The following is a 20,350-nucleotide window of genomic DNA, read 5'->3' on the forward strand; positions in this document are numbered from 1 at the left end:
ATGGACGATTGAATTTCAAAAACATGAGTTATTTCGATAGATTTATGTAAAAGTCTTAACTCGCGCAAGCAGAGTTTTCTAGTTTGTATGAGTGTGTACAAAATTTGGTGCGAAACAAGTGTACTTGCTTCGGCAGTACATATACTAAAATTGGAACGATACAGAGAAGATTAGCATGGCCCCTGCGCAAGGATGACACGCAAAATCGTGAAGCGTTCCACATTTTTTGAAGAGTTTGGGTTTGGAAAAGGACATGAAATCTTAGTTTACCGTTACTTTACTTAGATACAGTTTTCTTTTATTTAAGTATATTTCTATAGTTTGTGATTCATTTTCCGATAACTTTAAAGTACCTTCTAGAAAGAGGTATTTAGTGATATGGTTTTACGTCTACCCTACAGAAGGTATTATGTAGAGTCGGTGTAGGTAGATTCACATTATATTTTTATGTCAAAATCCGATGTTCCCATGTGACGTCTAGTATCAGCGGGGCTACTTAATTAAAAAGCTTGTGTTCAGTTCGTTTTGTAAAGTTTAGTTGTGTAAAATTGTTTGAAGCTTTTCAATCAACTTGAAAACCATGTGTAAACTAAACGTAGATCCAGTGCAGAGGACTCTTAGTTGACTGTTATACCAACAACATCACCCTGGAAGCAATAAAAGGTATGTCACATTCTGGATTACGACGTTGTTATGGCTACGGTGAGTGGCTGCCAGCATCGAGATTGCTATAGAAAATAGAAGGCGTGTTATGGTTTTCTAATCACTTCTTTCTATCTTATCGTATAGTTAGTGGTTAATACATGTCAAAGTTTTCAAGCCACCTAAGGCGCTTAACACACTGCCCCGCACCACGCAGCGTAGCGCGTGAATGCGTGTTCGAACGTTGCTTGTAAGTATCTCCGTTTGTATGGAAACACGCGTGTATGCGCGTGATCCGCATGAACGCGCGTGGATGCATTTTCTGTGTGTTAGACTGTGCGTGTTTTCCATACAAACGGAGATACTTACAAGCAACGTTCGAACACGCATTCACGCGCTACGCTGCGTGGTGCGGGGCAGTGTGTTAAGCGCCTAAAGGCCTTTGACTTAACGACTGTTAATCGGATCTTAATGGACAACAACAGAGACCGACTTTTTACTTGCTCTCCGAAGCACGCAGTCGCCCATCTATGGAATGATCTCGCCATGGGTTGCTTAACCCACCGATCGATTACCGACCAGTAAGCACAACTGGCTACGGGCGCCAAAAGTAACTAGTAGCTCTACCATGAATTGGCAACTATAGTCTCCCGCAGACACTGTAGTTGAAAAAATGTATGAAAACTCGAACAGCGCCTCTAGCGGATAGTTAAGGTACCAACATTGCTACCATGAGTCGCCATAGTTAGTAACGTGTAGTTAAATTAAACAACAGTGAATGTAGATTGGCTTTGTCGTTCATTCATTCCGTACGATAATGGTACCATGAGTTACCAATTTGACAGATGCTGTAGTAACGAACTATTACTATAGTAGTTGCGGCACTCACCGACTTTTAGCTTCGTGAGAGCGTATTGTTTTACAAATAATTGATTGCGATACGTTTGAAACTGCTGCATTCAAAGATGAACGATGTGAACAAAGACATTTCAAAGTAGTATGCGTGAATTAAGTGGAAATCCCCTCAATAATTGTAACACAAAGTTTACAAAACTATATCGACTAACAAAGAAGTGTTTATACAATTATGTGATTTATTATGTCAACACACGGGTTTAAAATCATCTCAAAGAGTTTCATTAGAATCAAAGGTAAGCTTAACATACATCTTAGCTATTTTGTTTTGTTCCGATAACCTCTCAAGAACAAATAAGTTTCTTCTACGTTTTTACATGTAGGTATTAAGTGCTATACTTTTCCACGCTCACGATGACTAACAAAGTGTTGTTGGGGAGGCGAACCATTTTTTCCCAAGAGGCCACAAGTGTGATCATTGTAAAGGTTACTTCAGCTTTAAACCATGCAGTTTTTGCAAACATGTTCATAAAGTTTCCTAGGACGCGGCTGGAAAGAGGATTATTTAAACAAAGGTGAAAATAAAATTAGTTGTTAATTAGAATCCTTGCACTAGCACTAAAACGAAACTGAGGTGTTTTGTTTTGTCCCCGGCTGACAATAAACAAAAAGCAATAACACAAAATCAAAAATACACGAAACCGTACCAAATTATATGTAAGCGACGACTTCTTATTTTTGTTGGTTAATACTACCATATCAATTTGAAACGTGTGTCGTATTTTCTCTCTGTCTGTCTTATGTGAATAGAAGGAGATAGAACTACAACACTCGAGCTTAGTCAAGTTACAGATTGAATGTTGACATTATGTCGCAAAACCACAGACTAAAAATCTTACTACGAATGATATAGTTTTAACTATAACGAGAGTAGTTAACGTCAACACAACTCATGGTACGAACATTTAAGCCCACTGTTGTAGTTGCGTTCTTACGTTAACTACTCTAGTTAAGTAAGATTATTTAACTACGCCAACTCATGGTAGAGCTATAGGTACACAATATCACCCGCGTCAACGTTGCCTGTAGCTCTACCATGAGTTGGCGTAGTTAAATCATCTTACTTAACTAGAGTAGTTAACGTGAGAACGCAACTACAACAGTGGGCTTAAATGTTCGTACCATGAGTTGTGTTGACGTTAACTACTCTCGTTATAGTTAAAACTATATCATTCGTAGTAAGATTTTTAATCTGTGGTTTTGCGACATAATGTCAACATTCAATCTGTAACTTGAGTATGCTCGAGTGATGTAGTTCTATCTCCTTCTATTCACATAAGACTGACAGAGAGAAAAAACGACACACGTTTCAAATTGATATGGTAGCATTAACCAACAAAAATAAGAAGTCGTCGCTTGCATATAATTTGGTACGTTTTCGTGTATTTTATGATTTTGTGTTATTGCTTTTTGTTTATTGTCAGCCGGGGACAAAACAATACACCTCAGTTACGTTTTAGTGCTAGTGCAAGGATTCTAATTAATAAGTAATTTTATTTTCATCTTTGTTTAAATAATCCTCTTTCCAGCCGCGTCCTAGGAAACTTTATGAACATGTTTGCAAAAATTGCATGGTTTAAAGCTGAAGTAACTTTTACAATGATCACACTTGTGGCCTCTTGGGAAAAAATGGTTCGCCTCCCCAACAACACGCTGATAGTCATCGTGAGCATGAAAAAGTATAGCACTTAATTCCTGTAAAAACGTATAAACGTATAAGAAACTTATTTGTTCTTGAGAGGTTTTCGGAACAAAATAAAATAGCTAAGATGTATGTTAAGCTTACCTTTGTTTCTAATGAAACTCTTTGAGGAGATTTTAAACCCGTGTGTTGACATAATAAATCATATAATTCTATAAACACTTCTTTGTTAGTCGATATAGTCTTGTAAACTTTGTTTTACAATTATTGAGGGGATTTCCACTTAATTCACGCATACCACTTTGAAATGTCTTTGTTCACGTCGTTCATCTTTGAATGCAGCAGTTTCGAATATATCACAACCAATATTTGTTCTACCGAACATTTTTAATGGAAAATAACTTCAATTATTTGTAAAACAATACGCTCTCACGAAGCTAAAAGTCGGTGAGTGCCGCAACTACTATAGTAATAGTTCGTTACTGTAGCATCTGTCAAATTGGTAACTCATGGTACCATTATCGTACGGAAAGAATGAACGACAAAGCCAATCTACATTCACTGTTGTTTAATTTAACTACACGTTACTAACTATGGCGACTCATGGTAGCAATGTTGGTACCTTAACTATCCGCTAGAGGCGCTGTTCGAGTTTTCATACATTTTTTCAACTATAGTGTCTGCGGGAGACTATAGTTGCCAACTCATGGTAGAGCTACTGATGTATTGACGGTGCACTGCGCCCGTATATTCACTCTTTCGAAAACCCATATTCAGAAGCATGCATATTATGTTTTCTTCCGAAAAAACATGTTTCATTGATTGAAATGTTTATATTATAATAATATATCCAACTAATTTCACCGAAAAAAAATTATAAAACCCGAAACAAAAAACAGTGGTTTAAGTGGTCACCTCGCCGCAACAACCGTAGCGCCGCGTGTGGTGGGTTCGAATCCTACCCGGGACAAATCTTTGTGTGATGAGCACGAGTATTTGTTCTGAGCCTGGTTGTTAATTTATCTATATAAGTATATATTTAGAAGTATATAAGTATGTTTATCAGTTATTTGGTTACCATAGTACAAGCTCTGCTTAGTTTGGAATCAAATGACCGTGTGTGAGTTGTCCAATAATATTTATTTATTTATTTTATTGTTTCGGATTTTATGAAAATTGAAAATAAGTATGAAGTTGTTAAGCGCGTTTAAAGCTGACTGCACTGTTACTATGAATTGACTAGATACCGGCGGACAACTGGGAAGGAATATAAATAATTAGGAAAAGAAAGAAACTAATTAATCATTATAATAATTTTATTTACAAAAACCCTACAGATAATAAATATTAATATCAAACTTAAATACTAAAATTCTCTTCCAATCTCCTCAAATGATCAACACTAGACTCTTGCGGTGGGCTACTATGACTTAGAATATTATTCTTATAAACATCCATACTTCTTTGCGCCATATTGTTGTAAACTTCTCTCGGCAGAATGCGAGTTTGCGCGGGAATTTTGACAGATGAGTTTCCCGCCATATTCATACGGTCCATGTAAACTCGGTCGTTCGGATACACACTAGGGGGTATTATAGGTAAATCTGGTTTTGGTAATGTCCGGAACATGTTTGTTCGGTCAATAATTTGATTGTGTGCGCTCATGTTGTTTAAAGTCTTCATCCATTGCTGTTGTTGTGTTGGTGGGACTCTGTTTGGATAGTTGAAGATCCAGAGGCGGTCGCCGACGAACATAGGCCGAGGACTGACGATCCCGAGGCTGCTGTAATACTGTTGCGCTAATAGTTCGATGTCGTTGGTGTATTTTCGTTTCCATTTCGTTCTTCGGTTTTGGAACCATATTTTTATCTGCAAAAAAATTGCAAAGGTTATTACAGCTCTAACATCGAAAGCCTAAAACGGGGTTTTCGTTCAATGAAAGATTGTAGGTTAGTTAAATGCTGGACTACTTAACAGTAAATCATATTATTTCTACACCCTAGCAACCAATTAACAAAACACAAAAATCAAGTTCGAAACTTAAAGAGTTGTGCTTCTTTTGTTTTTGATAGTACCACTATTGCTTTCCGTGTAACCACGCAAAAGACCATCAAGAGTTACGATGAATGAAGCTGTAGGACTAGTTTTAATAATAATCATATGAGAGATTAATGAAATTACAATTAGGTTTAAAACACACCTGTGTCTCAGTAAGTCGTAACTGCCTGGCAAGTCTGCCCCTCGCCGCTACGGAGAGGTAGCGATTCTTCTCAAACTCAGCCTCTAGGCTCTTGATCTGTTGTGCGCTGAAGGCCGTGCGAGCTCGCTTGCCTCGAGATGAACAGGATCCTGGGAGACAAATAAATAAAAATAAGTATATGTAGAAAAAAGGCTGGTCAAGAGGACGACGAAGTCTCGAAATTGAGCATAAAAGATTTTTTTTATATTTAATTAAATCAAGGTTTTTTTTTAATGGATATCAAACCCATTACTTCTTATACTAATACATCTTAACAAAATCTTGATCTAGGAGTTATGGTAGAAAACTTACTCCGGTTCTTTTGTTAAGAAACTTTCAGTCATTGCTCGAAGCACAGCTCGAACATGAGCTTGAACTAAGCAAGTTGATTTCGCAGACTTTAATGCTTCGAAGAGCATATAAGGCCGTCGTTCCTGGTCGTACACTACCTATAAGACACGGAGGTCTTTTAAGTCATAGTTCTTAGCTTTTAGCGTATATACACCTGACCTGCATGGTAGACTTGAGCCTTTAAGCAACAATCTAAGACCAAAATAACACCCTATTGATAGCAAAACCAGCTACAATACAGTCTAACCAGCCAGAAACCATTTGCCAATACATCACTTCACAGAGTCCATCAGCGACGACCAAGTGTCAGTCGATCAGCGATCAAGATTTATTGCTGCGTTGATCGCAAACTATGACGTGAGCAACATTAATGTTATAGCGTTGATATACTGTGCTCTGTAGGTTTTACAAGCCAAAACTTTTGAATATTTGGCAACCTATATGCTTATTCTACACGGTTCGATAATATTTTTATGTTTACTTTATTTTCTAAAAAGTTAAGGGTTAATATTTAAATTTAATCAACTGTCCGCAAGTTTGTTTGCTAGCTGAGTATCGACTTAATCCTACTTTCGGAGAGCCGCTTTTTTCTGTGCACTCTTTCATCGGTCAAACCTTTTAATTTGATATTCATTAGGCCAGACTGTTTCACGCGATGATGCCTAAATCTTGACATTAGGCGGAACAAAAATAAATACAAGTTTAAAAAAAAAATTGGTTCTTGAGTGTGTTTCTTATACGTAACTAAGTAATAATAATAATAATAAGGCCGCAGGGCACCTTGAGGCGAGGTGACGGGGAGTAGCGACCCCGCGGTACCTGAGTGCTCCAGGGGGAAGTCACCCTTCCTCATCTCCGGCTTGCCTTAGTTGGCTGGTCGGAGTGAAAACTGACGAGGAAGCGGTCCCCCGCCTCTGGCTTGCCTTCATTGGCCGTCCAGAGTGGAGTCGCAAGAGCAGAGCTCCCACTCTGTTCGGAGGACGGATGCTGAGCGTAAGATGGCTAGTGGGCCAGTGATGCCTGAGCCTAGCAAAGGCGCGTGAGCTGACTTTAACGTCCAGCGAGGCCTCTCCGTCCTTCAGCCGCTCACGTCCCTGTTTCCCCCTTGTTGCTATTAATGCGACTTGTTTAGGGTGGCCCAGTTTGTGAGTTGGCAAGTCTCCGCCTGCCATTTTCACGTGTTTTCAACATTGTCGTCGGCAGGCGCCATAGTTCCCGTAATTTCCCAGTTTCCCAGTCCATAAGCACCTCATCCAATAGTCCAAGTAGTTTTTCCCTTTAGTTTTGCCATAGTCCCACACAGTCCGGTGACTGTCCTTGGGTGCATTTTATAGTGTAGACAGGGATAGTCACCGGATTGTGACACCTTACACATCGTTTGAATATTAAAGCTGTCTAAATGGGCCTCTACGTGTTGGCTTCGGCCCCACGCACGCCTTCTAAAAGTCCGGGACTCCATAGTCCCGAGATAATGAACAATAATAATAATAAAACTCTTTATTGTACACAATGTATCAGTAAAATATAGGAGTAGATAAAAACTATAATCTAAGGCTGGATACAATTCCTATGCACAATCGGCGGCCTTATCGCACAAGGCAATCTCTTACAGGCAACCATGAGTAAGTAATAAGTATACCTATGTAAAGTCATTTATTTTAGCGATTATGGATTAGCCAAAGTGGTGAGATAACCTTTATTACTGTTCTATTCTAATTTGTATTGTTTCGCTAGTACTGACTACTTACACAATTAAATACAACAAATCCTGAAAAACCAATAATTATCTCATTATTAGTAGCTAATAATAGTACACTTAATACATTACGGAAGTCGTTCCGAACGGACATAGAGATCGCAGCAGACACGGCCCGTCGTCACCTTACAGTTATTTTCAATAAACACCTCCCCGCTTTGAGTAATTAGTGGTAATATATCAACATGTCATTCCAACGACGCCATTTTGAATCGCGAGCGCCGCACCGTGTATCCGAACGCGCTAATGAGCGCGCCAAAATAAATGTCATTTTACTTTTTAAATTTTTATTGGGACGAACGTCTTGATAAAGTGTTCGGCCAATTATGTTTAAATTCGTTGTGAATATGCCAACGTCTTCATTAACTAATTAAATTGTAAGATATAAATACATCTATGAGCTAATTGGCTATGACAGTCTTATGGTATGACTCTATACTGGCCAAGAATAGAAAATTTTTAAGTTTTATTTTGTTATTTTTCACAAAAATAATACTTATTATGTAGCATTGTAGGTTAGATGTTTATATGATTTACAAGCCACATTTCCGTATTTCATTTTTAACGAATGAATATTAGATCTGATCCGATAGATATGTATATTATTTATTACCGCGTTATAATTTAAGTCTAAAAATAAGGCTATTATTTTGATATGTCAGATTGTGTCCCCCATTTCACCTATAAGGAAAAAGTGAGCGCATGTGTGTGTATATGCAGGGGTTTATATTCTGGACACGAATTTGAAAGAAAGCTATACCTTCTTATTGACAGATAGTCATAATCATTCCTGGTAGACAAAAATTGTTGTGTCTGGCTGAAAACAATAGGTACATAAACAAAGAAAGGATTTTTTCTTTGAAAAAATGTTTATATGAAAGATCTACAAACACATGCTGTGAAAACGGGAATTGAATACTAAAGTCCACGCAGGCAGAGTCGCGTGCCGCCGCTAGTAAATCTTTTTAAAATAACACCACGACTGTATTACAGGAAATAAGATATTCGTTATCATAACAGCTAAATAAAAACATAATAAGACGTTAAAAAGATTTATTGATATAAATAATAAATAACTTATTTTTCTCTGAATGTTATGTGGTGTATCTAAATCATAGTAATGATCGTATCGTTCACGGAATTGAGTCATAATCGTAGCGAACTGAAAACTTATGATTGTTAAAATTCTTCTCGTTTTTTCCTAAGACAACTCCCGCACTAAGATTTTCTGTTGTGTGGACTTTCATAAATATACAAACAACGGACACAAAGTAACAACCAGACCCGAAACAACTATTTGTGGACTGCAAAGATAATTGTTCAGGGTGGGAATCGAACCTACGATCTCCCGACGCAAAGGTAGCGGCGTGGCGACCTTAACTACTGCACCACGGAGGCCGTCAAAAGCTGTAGGACTTGTGAGCTACTGAAAGTGTAAGAAACTCAAATTACTGATTATAACCTCTTTCCATTTCCCTCTTTCTTGTAATTTCTTTCGGTCTTTGTAGTTTCAAGCAGGTTTTCGGCTGCTTGTCAAGTGTCTCCTTCCGAATTGAGGACCTTGAGTCCGCCACGCTGGCCAAGAGCGGGTAGGGGACTATGCATGTGGTTTAATACATAAAAAATTGTGACTTCCTACCTAAACTTAAATTTTCATATGTTTATATTCTCTTTATCACATAGGTATCGTGTTTAAAGTTATTTCTTATTTGAAATTCTTCTAAGTATCTAGTCTTATTGCCGGTAAAATAAATCGTTACCGACTTTTGCGAACTAATAAAACTAAATAACATCACAACAATTTATTTTATGAGTTGAGCAGCCATTTTAAACAAATTGCCAGAAACGTTTTAAAATCGGTTAGTATTTCGTTCTAATGATCATCGAGTGCCAGTGTCATATTTACGCAACGTGTTTCTGAACGTAAAATATTGTATCCGGTGTTAAAAAGTTTCAATGGATTGATACTCTAAAAATAAACAATTCTTAAAGGTTGTTTTGCAAATTATCATTAATTGCCTTTGGAGTATTTCTATTTCTAATATTTTTATTTTTGAGTTTTGGTCACAGGTGATAGGGGTCTAGTTTCTGTGGTGGACTATTATATTGGTCGTCCGAAAACCGGGGCGAAAAACATTGATATGCTCTTTAAAGGTCAAAGCGTAGTAACAACTAAAATAGGACATTGTAGTTTTTTGTAAGTAGCATTTTTTTGTCGAGACTAGTCTTTTTTTCTGAAGTGAAGGCTCCCTTACGGCTCGGGGTTACTACCGGCAAAGAGTCCACTAGGACTTCGCAAGACCGAGAATGGAGCCCGAGACCTTGCGATCAGCAGTTCGTTATACTTCAAAGTTCATTTGGACAGTCCTAAGTACCGATTAAGCTCATAGGTACTTATACTTAAAGTTGCGTCAGTAATTCCTCTCTGTCTTTTTTACTTTCTTCGTTACGTTCTCAAGTGGTAGAGGTTAGCTCTGTTTTCTATTTTTCACAGGTGTAATTAACAAATTTATAAAGAAAAAAGTCTTTGCTCCGCTCCGCAAGTAGTATTTTTTACATAATGTCGCCTGACGGCGTCTAGTTTATAACACTAGACATCAGTTTAGCTAAAAAACAAACTAAACAACGTCCAAAGCTATTTAAATCTAAATCCTTTGTTTACTAATTAAGTGTATCCGAACGCAACATAAAACATTTGAAACACCAAACAACGTCCGTCGCGCAATACATCAAATCGCTCACAATAATGTAGAAAGTAAATTAATTAGCGTCTAAAATAATCCCATTGCGAGAAAAACGACATTAAACATGCTTGCAAACACTACGACAGCGGTAAGGCAATTAATGTCAATTTATCCTCACTTGTCAACGCGCCATGTCTTTGTTTCCCGCCATTTCAAACGTCACAATTAAAAAAAAATCCAACCAAATACATCAACACTCTTGTCTCGTAACAATAAAGACTATTTTTCATTGTCTTTGAAGTTGGGAACGGCATAGATAAAGTTGTTAGTTGTCTATGACGTTCGGTTCGTTCGGATACATACCCATCCGTTGTCTGTTAATAGAATTTTACAGCTTTTTAATGAGCTCCGGCCACTTACTAAATTTCAGTTGGAAGACATTTCTTTTCATGTTTATTTTCCTTTTTTTCAAACGGGTGAATAATTATGGGGGAGAAAGATTTAGCTAACGAGAGTCGAGACGCGTGAAGATTTATCTTTTCGTAACAAATTTAGAAAATGAGACATCAGTGTGCGGTGAACGGGTGTAATCGTTAGGGCTGGCAATGTTTGGGATTATGGGTGAATGCATAATGATGGATTGCTGTTAGTATTAAGTAATACGTCTGTAAAGAATGCTGGAAGGTGCGAGTAAATATTATTGAAGAAAATTAATAGAACTAAGTGTAACGTGGTATTTTGGATTCAATGCGTTCTAGAAGAATATATTTGTATAGAATAGGGTATAATAAATCCATTTCTGTTAAGAACAATACTAGTTAATCATTTTCAAATTACAATCTGACATCAAAAAATCCGTTTTAAAACAAAGTTCAGAAAAAACCGATTATGTATTGACTTAATGGCACCCAACGTGGGGCGTGCACTTTCCACTATTTCTGTACTACATCACTAATTACAATAATTAAGACAAAAACGTTATGGCAGCCCTAACTTCACATGTGTGCGTGAAATTAAATCGTTTAAAACACATACAACTTCCTTGTGTGCGTGGAACGCGGGAAACCAATTCAAACGGCTAATTCGAGCCGCAATTGCTCGTTCGGAAACTTAAGGTTTGCTACACACATATATATTCGGGTTTGTATCGACAGTATTAATCGCACAACAAAACAGACTTAATACAATAGCCTCGCTTGTTCGACTTGTGCCGACAGGATAGTTCCTTCGAGTCCAATCGTCACAATTTGGTTTTTATTTAGGCGAGGCGATTTCGAGCGGCATTTTTCCCGAATGTTCATTTACATAATATAATATACCTACCTACTCGGTTTTACCGCCCGGCTGGACCGACTAATGCCGAGCAGAATACGTGTGTAATAAGCCTAAGACAGTGAAATCGCTTTATAGTTGGCAGATCGTAAATAAATGAACGTTTTATGATATTTTTTTCACTTAAACCTCGTTACAACGAGTTATTGGCAATTGTCGCCAAAAAAACCGTCTGATATTTTTTTTATGAATGTTTTACATTAAAGAGGATTTATGTTGCGTATTTTATTGTTGTGTTTATATTCGTAATGGTTGGTAGTACTTTTATTTGAGAAATTGAAAAATATTGCGGATTAAAATAAAAAGCTATGCAAATGCAGATAAAATATCTAACTATACATACCTTATGTATTTGATAAGGAAGATAGACAATTTGGGTATCTAAAGAATATCTACCTAGTTCTTTTATATTATTAGGCTTATCTGCGGTTCTAACGGACATTTTTGTACAATGCTGTATTGTAAGCAAATGTGCAATTAATTTTAATTGTAGCGCTTCCTAAGCTTAAGCTAATGAACTGATTTAAAAAGATTTTGTTATTACCAATGCGATAGCTCTACATGCATAGAAATGAAGTTCCATTTAACAGAAAAAACACATAGAGACAAAAGTTTGTTTAAAATGTACCGCAACAAGATCTCATTTTTTTTAATCTTTTTTTTCCACTGAATAAACAAAATGCTTACACATTTTGTTTATTAAGTGATTTTCTAATTTTTTTTATCAGCTCATTGTCGTAACAACGTACTTAACAACCACAATTTCATCGCCGCCATACATTCAGAATCGATGAGATACAAAATGTGTCAACGAATTGTCTTCCCGGCTCTTTCGCTGATGAAATATTGTTTTCTTGTAGTTTAAGTGGTTTTTGTGGAAAAGTAACATTGGTTATCATCTTTTTTATTCAATACCCTACGCGAAAACTCAACAAAAAACTTATTTAAATAAGTACTTATGTGAGCTTAATAAAAAAAATCCAATACTTAAATTTTTCGATCACAAAGACACATTTTTGGCTTCTAAATTAACATGTTTTGTGAACGCATAAAACATTTAAACGCAAGTATTTTTTTTAAGAGATTTGCTGTGTAATTAATTATAACAATTTAAAAAAAAACAACTCTAAAGAAAGAAGATTAATATAATGTTCCTCTAATTTTTTACTTGACTTTGAACGGAGTTGTCATTGCAATAAAAAAAGTAAACATCCAAAGCAACAGATTAATTGGCGCCAAAAATACTCGAAGCGCGGGAGCGTAGCGTGGAATCAAATAGCGCGGGAAGGCGTCAATTGCTATACTTTTTTATCTTTTCTACATAATTATGTTGTTTAGAATTACAAGATCATATTTCTATGATTTATTTGTTTGTTTGAATTTTTAAAAAGAGTGTTTTGACTTTTTTCGTACGAAATTTTTCGGCTGTGCCTCTAAGTAAGCAAGCGCGCTAATTAGGCCTATCGTAGCTTTAGCACAAGAAATAGTTGTTAGCTATTCAGAATTCGAGATTAAGTTCGTATTGGATACGGATCAATTTTATTTCGGAAAGTTTCCGGATTTCTCGGTCGTATTGCAGAGTTACTGTGATTTTCTTCATAAAGTTTCAGTTATTTTAAATTAAAGTCTAGTTGGTGCCTGGGTACCTAGCCTATTTAAGGTCGAGTTTTCTTGTATCTCCATGAACATGAAATTTCTGTTCAGTGGTTAAATTGTAAAAGACAGACAAACTTGCATAATAATATTACTTAGTGCGAATGTATTCTGATAGCTATAGAATAGATATTAATTACTTCTTTGATAATTTCCATACTTTTCTAGCAGTCGCCGTTGCGTAGCTATCGGAGATGGAGCCTATGTATTCCGTCGGCCGGAGGGCAGTAATTTTCTCTTATAAATAATTATCATTGGACAATTTGGTTGCCGTGTATTAATATTTTCACTGAGCTCTCCATAAATTCGATTTGTTTCGGGACTGGTTGTGCTTTGTGTCCGTTGTTTGTACGTTTGTAAAAGTCCCCGCGACAAGACACAATGCGGGCTTTGTCATTTTTGTAAAAAAAAAGAACATAATAATATTGTTGGATATCAAACGCATCCATAGCAACGTAGCATATCTTGGTGGAAAGACAACTTCAAAAACGAAAAATGTTATGTTATGCGGATTTTTGCGGCGGGCGAAAAATCAAAAGACGCGTAGAGAAATTTACATAGCTATAATAATAACACAAATATATTGACATTATTATTAATATTTCTTGATATCCTACTTATCCACTTACCTATATTTTATTTCGGACGATATCAAAATAGCTTGACAAAACGTGCATCGGAAAATACTCGTAATGATCGTTCTGTCGACAATTTGTCATTGATTAATGTTTGACGTATTATTTATAAATACTTATGGTACATGCAGAGAAAGATGTTTGCGATATTTGTCAGTCTATCAGAGATCGAGAATTGAGAGGTGAAATATACACATTGGTAGAATATTGTGCTAATGACAGGTGCTTCTGGTGACGGAAAAATATATCACATACATCATACTTACTTAATTTAAAAAAATAATCTATGTCACAATGTTAGTTACCGTACTCCTCCGAAACGGCTTGACCGATTCATATTGAGTAGGTCTGAGAATCGGCCAACATCTATTTTTCATACCCCTAGACCCTAAGTGACACTATTTATTTTTTAAATTTATGTATATGGTAAAACAACGTTTGCCGGTTCAGCTGGTATCATAATAATGACATGGTATGTACGAACTAATGCATAATAATTTATAGTGTAAGCGCACTAGAGATATTTAATAAGTATTACGTATGTTACACAGACAATTATTTTACGCGACATTCGTCCATTACATACATCATCAGTCTAGCCATTCTCCAACTATGTTGGAGTCGGCTTCCAATCTCACCGGATGCAGCTGGATTTTGGCTACCAGTATTTTACATGGGGCGACTGCCTATCGGACCTCCACAACCCAGTTACCTGGGTTATGACACAATACCCTTTGGTAAGACTGGTTGTCAGACGTTTAAGCTTCTGACTACTGTTACGACTGTCAAAGATCATTGAGAATGACAGCCGGGAGGCACAATTTAACGTGCCTTCCGAAACACGAAGGAACTCGATATGTATAAGATGGTCACCCATCCACAGAATAACCTCTGATTAATCTCTGAGGTTAAGCTACGTTTGGTAGCTTAACTTAAAGATTGATCCGTGCTGCTGTTGTTAACTAAATATTACCTAAATATTTAAAACTACTAAACAATTACCCAATGACGAAGCTAACTAAATAATTTGAAGACATTACAAAAATAAATTAGATAACCACCATCCGTATGAAAAGTGTTTTACGACATTCATTTCATCTAGCTAATAATGTAATCAGAATTTCTGATTATTTATTCCACATTTCAGTGAGATAGACTTGTCTTGTTTTTATATTTATCTAAGTGAAATAAAGCTTTTGTCTACGCATTGCTTTTTTATTTTCTTATTGGAAAATATTAAAGGAATTTTATATGTTATTAAATATACTGAAAATTACTAAGCACTACATCGGAAAAAAGTTCTACAATAGAAAATACAGAAAACTAGGTTATACCTAGTTGGTCAATTATTTTGTTTTCCGGAAAACCTGAATAAGATAGCTAATTAATTAAAAATATACTTATTCAGATTAATTATGTTTATTTTATTGAAGCGTAGACCCTACAAATATGAAGTAATTGTTAAATGAAATTAGGATATTGATCGGTACTTTTTCAGTAGGTAATTGAAACTACAGTAGAAGGTTCGGGGAAAATTCCAAGTTCTTTGCAACACATGGATAAGTTTTAATTCAGAAGGACCATAAAAAATTCTAATAAGAATATTTACCTGATTGTCCATAATCAGAAGATTTGACATCAAGAAACTCTTGCGCGTCTCCGACGGTGGAACTCTCTACGTCAACATTTTCCGAACTATTGCTACACCTGTCATCGTCATCGGAATCGTTATTATCAGTCACATCACTAGCAAAATTACTTTTTAAATCACAAATCACCGCACTAGTAGAAGCTTCTTCGTTCACATTACTACATTTTTCAAATTTATCAGCCAATAAATTCTCAATAGAAAATGGCAGCTTAGCTTCACTCTTCTCAATTTTGATTTCATCGACTTCCATCGACGAATTTTCCATTTTTATTTGAGAAAATATATTTTGTTTTATCTCAACGTGTGTTCGGTAAGAGGTTGCGGGACATTTTGAATCACATTTTAAGCGCCCAACTATTTAATGTCCCATAATTTAAACTAATAAGAGCGCTTGGCGATGCGTTTTTGTCAATTCGTCTGCTGAAACTGCGGACGGAATTTTAACTACCTCTTTTGAAAAACATAATCGACTTCCATCGGGATTTTGTTGTATAACTCCCTTATTACTTAGAAAATAAGGTTTATAATTGTTTAATTGTCAAATTAGTTATATCTGGCAGAGGTGCGACTGGCCCGAATGAAGATTGAGAGTCTTGACTAATGGGCGTCTTTCTGGATGACAGTATTTGAGTTTTAAAACCAAGGGAATATCGACTCTATAGCTGTAAAATACAGTTAAAAATCATCTGTAATTAGTTAAACGATGCAAATAGCTCATGAAAAGCCACAAAGTTATAATTAGAGCTCAACCAATCAGCGTTTTGTGGGCGGGTCTGAGCTGCGCGTACGCAGTGTTTCAGACATCAAAAGGAGATTTATTTAGGGAGCGTCGTGATATATGCGAAGGCACATTAATTCTGATAATTATTTAGTTAGGTTGGTTAATTACTGTAGTCAGATGGAGGCAATAGAATGAGTTAATTGATTTATAGATGGTGTTATGTTGCTGTGTGTTAATTTCGTTCGTAATTGCTTATGACTTGCTGAGTCTATGGTAATAAGTTTCAGCTATGATTTCTAGAGAAAACCTGTTTTTGATATTATAGATAAAATAAGGCCTTATGTTTCTTGACAAAAAGCTTAAGAAATGCAAATACTTATTTAATTTTTTGCGATAATCTAATCGTTAGTTTACAGAGTACATCGTGTTTACGCGTAGCACCTTTCTTTTTTCATGTTTCTTTTAGGGTTTCTTAACTTATTATTTTCCATTTCAGTTTTCATAGATTCTGGGTTGTTTTTACGTGGTCTATAACAACAAGACGCTTTCAGTAATCCTTGACTTCTTAACTTAGCTAGTGGTTAACTCAGAATGTTAGTACTTAGAAATTTGTGTAAAAAGACAACTCCCGCATTGAGAATAGCTTTTGTGTCTCTGGGACTTTTACAAACATACACACAACGGACACAAAGTACGACCAGACTCGCAACCTATATCACAGTAATTGTTCCGTGTGGGAATCGCACCCACGACCTCCCGACGCAATGGTATTGGCGTGGCGACCTAAACCACTGCGCTACTGGAGGCAGTCAATAGAATGGATTAGTATTAGGTTTTTTATGGTATCGTGTGAGAGTAAGACAAGGGGATGTTTCTTTTCTTCAGACTTTTAGGCTAGCATTTGCTAAAAAAGAAGACTTATGGCTAGTTTTACAGGTTATGGATAGGTATTAGATAACCTATCCAATATTTGTTCAGAAGAGGTGAACCCGTCCATATGGAGTGGCCCTGAGTATCTGGCTAGCCCCATTCCGAGCAAGTAATTTTCCTATTCAGTAATTGTAACGACTATCATAAGTGTCAACATTTGACCTGAAATGAATAAGTAATTAGTAATTTGTAATTTTTTAAGTTAATATACTTACTTACAGTATTCTGTATACCTACTCAGTATTTCGACTACATTAAAGTTCTTCATAGTATTCTTAAACAACAAAATTTCTAGTAAAAAACCAAAAAACACGCAAATACAAAAGAAAACAAATGTAAACTATAATAAAAGCAATAAATATATAACAAAAAATGTGGTCCCGTCGTTCTTTCATAGTAGCGCAATATTTTGTCATAATTAGCTAGGAAGCGGTGGCGCTTAGTTTTTTTTTTTAACTTTTTCTATTATTGACGAATATGCGGTGTTCCCTGTAGAAATAATTACCTGTTTCTTTAGTAGTATTTTATTTTGGTTCTGTTTATTTATTTTTGTTCATCAATATTTTTAAAACTCTTCCGTTACTGACTTATCTACTGATGGACAACGCACAGCCGAAACTACTGAGCGTAGAAACTTGAAATTTGATGTGAAGATTCCTTAGGAAGTGTAGAGTGTAGAGGAACACTAAGAGAGGATTTCTGGAAATTCTCCCCTTCCTTAGGGGGTATAAAGGGGGAAAAGTTTTATAAATAAGATGCTTTCAAACATCCAGCATTAAATGGTAAAATGCATGTAAATGTTGATTTCCGTAAAATAATCGATGATAATTTCCTTCCTTTTAAAAAATCACAACAAACAATTACCCACATAGTTTCTAAAAAAACCGATATGTCATCATTTCTCAAGAAATAAATCACTCATTTTCCTTTATGCAAACACGTAATTTATCATAAATATGCATTTACTAATCGCATTTACCTGTTACCTAGGAGATCGTGACTTAGTAATAACAGCCCCGCTGATCGATCACTCAGGTTAAGCTACGCTTGCCGAAGTTGTGTGAATGGGTGACCATATTGTACATATCGAGTCCCTCAGTGTTTCGGAAGGCACGTTAATTTATGGGCCCTAGTTGTCATTTTCAAAGATCTTTGACAGTCGTTACCAGTAGTCAGAATTATGAAAATCAGTATAACCTATGCGTATCGTGTTATAAGCCCGTTAACTGAAGTTCCGATAGGCAGTCGCTAAAATACTGGTATTCAGCTGCATCCTGCGACTTCAACATAGCTGAAAGAAGGGCTAGACTGATATTTTACATCTACTTACCTATAAAAACTAATTACTTATTAAATTAAAACCTATAGCTATAGTCGCAATGGGTTTTTCTATCCACCCTGCAGATCTCTTAACCGTAAACAAAATATTTGACAAGTCCTCACCGGCTCATTTCCGCATGGCCGCTACGCCGTGCCGTAATGGCGGCTAAATCGTTACCGCGTGGAGGCGACGGCAAATAAACACGTGTCAGTTGCTTAATTAGTTGATTACTTTGTAAAGCTTCATTGAAAAGATTTAGTTCTAACTTCTAACTGCACGTTCGGCGCAGTGGTTAAAACTGTTTCGCCGCAATAACTGTATCGCCGCTTATATGTCCGAATCACACCCGGGACAAATATTTGTGTGATGAGCACGGGTATCAAATAATGTAGAAATTGTAATATCACAGACTACAACATTATTATTATTATGTAAATATCTAAATCGTTACCGCGTGGAGGCGACGGCAAATAAACACGTGTCAGTTGCTTCATTAGTTGATACTATTTCGTGAAGCCTCATTAACCCCCGGTTTCTGAGGTACATTCAGCGGTAGTTTATCTATTCTATAGCGTTGTTTTTATATGAGTTTTAACGCTATTGAATAGATAAACTACCGCTAAATGTACCTCAGAAAAGGGGGGTGAAAAGATTTAGTTCTAACTGCACGTTTAGCGCAGTGGTTAAGTTGTCACTTCGCCGCAATAACTATAGCGCCGCGGGTGTGTTCGAATCCCACACGGGACTAATATTTGTGTCATGAGCACGAGTATCAGGATGTATATTTTTTTACGCAAATATTGCAATTGTAATTATTACAGACTAAAACATTTTATTAGACACTCATTTGATACCAACGGAAATAAAATGTGTTGACATTTCATAAAGAGAGGCTAAATTCATTGGTAGTCAAGTACCCAATCATCTAGATTATAATTAACAGAAAGGTTTTTTTTAAAGACAACTCCCGCACGTAGAATTGCTCTTGTGCCGCGGGGACTTTTACAAACATACAAACACAGGCCATAAAATACAACCAGACCCGAAACAATTATTTGTGGATCACACAAATAATGTATTTAAGTATTAATTTAGCGCATAATCCTGCGGATCACTGATGTTATAAATTCTAAGTTTTGTACACCACCGCTAGCTACGAACCTTCCATACAAGGCTCTATACTAAGTTGTTGGATTATACGACTATAGTAGGGCAGCTACTTGATGGGCTGCTATATTATTATGTCCTAGCTTAAAAAGGGCAATGATATAACTTTGATGCGGCTTGCAAATTAAACTTATAGGAGACTAGCTGACCCGCGCAACTTCGCTTGCGTCACATAAGAGAAAATGGGTCACAATTTTCCCCGTTTTTCTAACATTTTTTACTGGTACTCTGCTCCTATTGGTCGTAGCGTGATGATATATAGCCTATAACCTTCCTCGATAAATGGGCTATCTAACACTGAAAGAATTTTTCAAATCGGACCAGTAGTTCCTGAGATTAGCGCGTTCAAACAAACAAACAAACAAACAAACTCTTCAGCTTTATAATATTAAGCTTTATAATATTAGTATAGATAGTATAGATAGGTGAGTTTATTGCTTGTGTTGTATAGTCATGAGAAGAACAGACGCGATATTTTGTATGTTTTAATAATGTCTTAAATTTTAACGTTTTGGGTTAAATAGCTATTTAATCCAGAGAAAGCCTGGACAGGCCGCTAGTTAATTTTAAACTTACAAACCTTCTTTATAAGTATATATTTATATTCTTCCTTATATATAAATATATATTTATATTAAGCCTGTATGTTAAGGAAAACTATCTGTAAATTACTGTGTTGTGCTCAGTAATTTTCTGAGTTTATCGCGAACA

The 20,350-nt window shown here is 36.2% G+C and overlaps 1 protein-coding gene and 1 non-coding gene across 2 annotated transcripts; one reads left to right on the forward strand and one right to left on the reverse strand.

Moving 5' to 3' along the window:
• The first annotated feature begins 120 nt into the window (after positions 1–120).
• Positions 121–227, forward strand: LOC142984690 (U6 spliceosomal RNA). The gene has a single exon (XR_012960164.1). It is a non-coding gene; the product is annotated as a U6 spliceosomal RNA (small nuclear RNA).
• A 4,280-nt stretch (positions 228–4,507) lies between these two features.
• On the reverse strand, positions 4,508–15,902 carry LOC142984592 (uncharacterized). The gene is made up of 3 exons (XM_076132330.1): positions 15,459–15,902; positions 5,400–5,548; positions 4,508–5,068 (listed from the first exon to the last, which is right to left on the reverse strand). The coding sequence occupies exons 1-3, from the start codon at positions 15,763–15,765 to the stop codon at positions 4,559–4,561; spliced, it is 966 nt and encodes a 321-aa protein (XP_075988445.1). The 5' UTR covers positions 15,766–15,902; the 3' UTR covers positions 4,508–4,558.
• Between the last annotated feature and the right edge of the window lie 4,448 nt (positions 15,903–20,350).

This window comes from Anticarsia gemmatalis, chromosome 27 (genome assembly GCF_050436995.1).
Source record: "Anticarsia gemmatalis isolate Benzon Research Colony breed Stoneville strain chromosome 27, ilAntGemm2 primary, whole genome shotgun sequence".
Classification (NCBI taxonomy): Eukaryota; Metazoa; Arthropoda; class Insecta; order Lepidoptera; family Erebidae; genus Anticarsia; species Anticarsia gemmatalis.